The sequence below is a fragment of the Nicotiana tomentosiformis genome, chromosome 1 (assembly GCF_000390325.3).
Source record: "Nicotiana tomentosiformis chromosome 1, ASM39032v3, whole genome shotgun sequence".
In the NCBI taxonomy this organism is placed as follows: Eukaryota; Viridiplantae; Streptophyta; class Magnoliopsida; order Solanales; family Solanaceae; genus Nicotiana; species Nicotiana tomentosiformis.
Genome location: NC_090812.1, coordinates 151,113,021 through 151,118,239, shown reverse-complemented (window position 1 = coordinate 151,118,239; position 5,219 = coordinate 151,113,021). Strand labels below are relative to the sequence as shown.

The 5,219-nt window shown below is 33.7% G+C and overlaps 1 protein-coding gene across 1 annotated transcript; it reads left to right on the top strand.

Moving 5' to 3' along the window:
• Positions 1–1,071: 1,071 nt before the first annotated feature.
• On the top strand, positions 1,072–3,078 carry LOC104092621 (glucan endo-1,3-beta-glucosidase). The gene is made up of 2 exons (XM_009598264.4): positions 1,072–1,357; positions 1,959–3,078. The coding sequence occupies exons 1-2, from the start codon at positions 1,267–1,269 to the stop codon at positions 2,921–2,923; spliced, it is 1,056 nt and encodes a 351-aa protein (XP_009596559.1). The 5' UTR covers positions 1,072–1,266; the 3' UTR covers positions 2,924–3,078.
• Positions 3,079–5,219: the final 2,141 nt, after the last annotated feature.

Here is a 5,219-nt window from a genome sequence, read left to right as displayed (position 1 = left end):
ACAATAATGTAAAAGGCTTTGGAAAAATTGACAAAGAAAATTAAGTGGACTCTATAACTAAGAAAATTCTATAGATCTGGGTTTAGTTGCTTATTTTTACCCAATTTTTGAAGAGTATATTAGGGTCATTCTCTTTGGCCTCTCGTCAGGTTGAGCAAAATTATATCCTCTGCTCTATTTTAAGAAATATATGAGACCTCTCCTATGGCTTGATATGTTGTGAAAGATCTTTGTTGTGAAAGATCTTTGTTGTGAAATGATCTCTTACACAATCAACATTTATTTAGAGAATTTAGATAAAAGTTAAAATTAATGAAAACTCCGACAACTCTTTCTTTAATGATGTTTGGAGTTTTGGGTTACAATTTTTGTGTTAGATTCGAGACTCCAAAACTTGGGATCAATTTGCTTGGGTATCTAATTTTTCTTTATATTCGGAAGGTGATAATTGTGGTATTTATTTATGATGGTTGGCGGGAATGGAGATGAGAAAGAGACGGAAGGGGAAGGTTGAGGGGTATATTTGTAATTTTAAATTATTTTATTTTTAAAAATTAATGACACGTGGCATAATATTATTGGTGCGTGATATTAGACATGTCTTGAAGAACTGGTCAAGAAAAAAGTGGTATGTCTTAGATACACTTTAGAAAAGTTGAATGTGTAAGGTGATTTTGGTTCGTAAGAAATATGTAATAGGGATTTGGTCCATGATTTTAGGGGTAGTTTATGTATTTTGCCTTCTGAAAAACAAAAGTATTTTTTGTTATCAAACTAGACCTAATTGAATCACGTGTCATGTTGTGATAGGCCAAACAATCATCATGCAGATATATTAAATGGGATCCATTTTTTCCTGTACAATTCCATACCTCCATCACTTTTTAGTGGAACTTGTGCAAAGTTTTCTTTATTTATGTCAAAATTGCACTATTATGCCATGAAATGCGTCACTTGGTATGCTTGGATTCTTTACATTTCTGTAGTAGTATTTGTTTTTTAAGTTAAGTCATTGCCTAAGACAGCTCCATCTTCTATTGCTTGCCTATATAAGAAGCAATAGAATGCTTCCTTAATGTACAATTCTAACCCATGGTTAACTTCTTAACATGTGTTACTAAGCCAAACTGAATCCCTTTCCGAGGAGGGGATTCCATTATCTTTCCAAGTGAACTTAAGATTGACCTAACTAAATCGTTCTTGGAACTACATTCTCTTTCTTAATCAACCTTCTTGCTTAGTACTCTCTAAGTTCCATCTTTTTCCATGGCTTTGTGGTACTTGTTCAATAAAAGGAGTCTTGGTGCAGCTGTCCTTATACTTGTTGGGCTGTTAATGTGCAATATCCAAATGACAGGTCTCTCTACACACACTCATACATCTTACATCACATCTTATATAAATTAACATGTGTACTTTCTACCAATTTAAGTTGTTTAATGACCTTAATCATAATACATCGCTATGTTTCTAATAGTTGGTTTTTGCCCTTATATTGACAAAATTTACTTTTAGGATTTTATTTATATCCACAGTATAATGAAATTTTGAGCCGAGGGTCTTTCGAAAACATCCTATTTACCCCTTAGGGGTAGAGGTAAGGTCTGCGTATACTCTATCCTTCCCAAACCCCACTTGTGGAATTTTACTAGGTTATTGTTGTTATTGTGATAGTATAATGAAATTTTATTGTATCTATTGCCATTTAACATGTTCCTTTAGAAGGTTTGCTTTCCTTATTTTCAAGTTGCTAGTTTCACTTATAATGTTAAGGGTAGTTAGCTATATTATTTTTCAAGTTGCTAATTTCACTTATGATGAATATATAGTTACATATAGACTTGATAGCTAGTGATAAAGAAAATACAACGTGATATACAGAAGTTAAACTCTTACTTTTACGGGTGTATTTAATGTTATTTTGAAACAAATTTCCTTTTACTTTTCCCTCAATTCAGGAGCACAGTCTAACATTGGAGTGTGCTATGGGAAAATTGCCAACAATTTACCATCAGAACAAGATGTCATAAACCTATACAAGGCTAATGGCATCAGAAAGATGAGAATCTACAATTCAGATACAAACATCTTCAAATCTCTCAATGGAAGTAACATTGAGATCATTCTTGATGTCCCAAATCAAGATCTTGAAGCCCTAGCCAATTCTTCAATAGCCAATGGTTGGGTTCAAGATAACATAAGAAGTCATTTCCCATATGTTAAATTCAAGTACATATCTATAGGAAATGAAGTATCTCCCTCAAATAATGGTCAATATTCACAATTTCTTCTTCATGCAATGGAGAATATCTACAATGCATTAGCAGCATCAGGGTTGCAAGATAAGATCAAGGTCTCAACTGCAATATATTCAGGGCTCTTAGCGAATACCTACCCGCCTAAAGATAGTATTTTTCGCGAAGAAATCAAGAGTTTCATTAATCCCATAATCGAATTCCTAGCACGAAATAACCTTCCACTCTTAGCCAATATTTACCCTTATTTCGGCCACATTTATAACACTGTCGATGTCCCACTTTCTTACGCACTTTTCAATCAACAAGGAACAAATTCCACAGGATATCAAAATCTTTTTGATGCCCTTTTGGATTCTATATATTTTGCTGTAGAGAAAGCTGGAGGACCAAATGTGGAGATTATTGTATCTGAGAGTGGTTGGCCTTCCGAAGGAAATTCTGCAGCAACTATAGAAAATGCTCAAACTTATTATAGAAATTTGGTTAATCATGTAAAAGGAGGGGCAGGAACTCCAAAGAAACCTGGAATAATTGTAGAGACTTATCTGTTTGCTATGTTTGATGAAAATGAAAAGAATGGAGAAGTCACAGAGAAACATTTTGGACTCTTTTATCCTAATCGGACCGCAAAATATCAACTCAACTTTATGTATAGCGATACTTAATAAGGTGAAATTATGCTTTTCCAATCATTATCTACAAATATTTCTCTGGTTTTCAATAATGTATTTGTCAATGTCACTTTGGAACATGTTATTCTCCATTCTTAGAATTATTAATCAATAAAAGTGTTATGGTCGATGGACCGAGTATTAGCTTAGTTGTCATCGTATTATCATATCATCACTATGCTATATTAGAAGTGGGATCAGCCTAAGTCAAACGTTAATTTACAAATTTACTCATCAAAAGTGAGCGGCAATTTCAACCTTCAACAAAACATTACTTCAAAAATATTTTTGTATAAAGATGTAAATACACATTCTAATAAAATTGAAAAAATATTTATCCTTCACTTAAACACTGTCATTACCTTTCAATTATTTATTGCAAATGTGTAATTTATGTCAACCAAAATGATAAAGTTGTACTCCAATGAATCACTATTAGTTCCTATCTTTTCGTTTCTATCAAAACATGAAAAAATATTAGCACTTTTAGATTTTGTTGTACATAATCAACTTCGCAAGTCTCCTCTATCCCATGCTTCAGCCCTTCCTGTAGCATGCACTTCCTATTATATTTCTCCCAAATTCCTCTTTCCATTTCCTTTGTAATTAAATTAGAATATGTCCAAGTAATGCATTAGTTGTTGTTTTATATTCTTTTGGTCAATGGTTTACTATATATTGCTTCTCTAATAACTAAATTTTCTTACAGTGTAGTCAAAACTTAACTCATCGTGGGATGTACGAATTCTGCCCTGATAAATTACAAAATCAAAGCACTCCTCTCGTGAATTCTTTTCCTTGATGGGTTGCTTTATATAAGCTTGCATCATAAGTATTAAGTTGTTATCTTGCATCTTATTTCTACATGTTTTTTTCGCTTGCACTTAAAAAAAAAAACATATATATCTATATATACAAAATTTCAAAATGTGAATTCTAAATTAAGAATTCAGTTATTTGCACTTGGAATGATATTTTTGTTAATAATAATTTTAGTACTTGTATGGCAGTGACAATAAACTACAGCCCTTGGATCGTATCACGTTAGAAAGTTTGACGCTATGGGAGAAAACTAGAGCAGTGACTGATAAGTTGGTATTTTATTAACTTATTCGTACCTTTTTCTTGAGTTTTAAGGTTCTTCAAGTAAGATTAATAACCTTAACTAACTTAATTCAGTTGATTTCAGATGTTTGAGCTTAAATGAAACAGTTGATGAAGGAATGGATTTAAAAGGATGAAAAGAGATGGAATTTGGAGCATAAGATAGAAGAATTTGAAGATTGAGAAGTGGAGAACAATGGCTCCACGAAGGTCAATCGTGGAGCCAAAACTTGGGGTGCAAAAGTGCATGAAAATGGCTAAGTTGGGAAATTTAGAGCAAAGTCTTCCCAACTCCATGATCTTGTATGTCTGCACGAACTACTCCCGAACTTAAATGGCATCTAGAGTAAACAATTTTTCAAGTTCTACCCAGCTCCACGATCTGAATCATGGAACCATTTCAGCCCACAAACCAGGCCAAGAACATTAGCGGCTCCACGAACAAGGCCACGAAGTCACCTGAATCTAGCCTACACCTGAAGCACTAAAGCCAAACGTGGAGACGATTGATGATCGTCTCCACGACTGTATACCGTAGGGCCACTTTTGTTAGATATTGCAAACGACTATAAATAGCAATCTAGGTCATTTTTTAGTGTATCTTTGATCCCTTTGAACGTGGGAGAGCATCTTTTGGAGTTTCCCTTAAGAGTTTTGGGTAATTTCATTGTAGTTTTCTCAATCTTTCTCTACTCTCTTAGCTAATATGCTTGGATTATCATTTATCTTTGTATTTCCTTTTTTAATTATGTCTAGCTAAGTTTCTTAAGCTAGGATTGTGAACCTTAAGTTGGGTTATATTTTTGGTGTCACAACCCAAAATCCACTAAAGGTCGTGATGGCGCCTAACACCTCCGTCAGGCAAGCCAACAGTGATTGATCAACTTAATTACTCATTTTATTACTGTGAAATCATATTTTTCATTAATTAAATAGTATGAAATAGAATTTACAGGGTAAAATGATAATAATTACATGAACTACCATACCAAACATCCAGTAGAAGCCCTCAAAACCCGGTGTCACAAGTGCATGAGCATCAACTAGGAAATATAATAAAATACAACATCTGTCTGGAATACAAGTTAGACAGGAGAATATAAATAACCCTGATGGAGACACTGTATGTTGTAGATCGTAACATGGAATGCAGCTCACGGTAAAGTCCCTGCAATAGCTGCGCCTT

Excerpts from the sequence above, each read along its gene's own strand:
- LOC104092621 (XM_009598264.4), top strand. The coding sequence starts at position 1,267 with ATGGCTTTGTGGTACTTGTTCAATAAAAGGAGTCTTGGTGCAGCTGTC. Across the intron at positions 1,358-1,958 it reads GTGCAATATCCAAATGACAG|GAGCACAGTCTAACATTGGA; the intron begins GTCTCTCTACAC and ends CCCTCAATTCAG.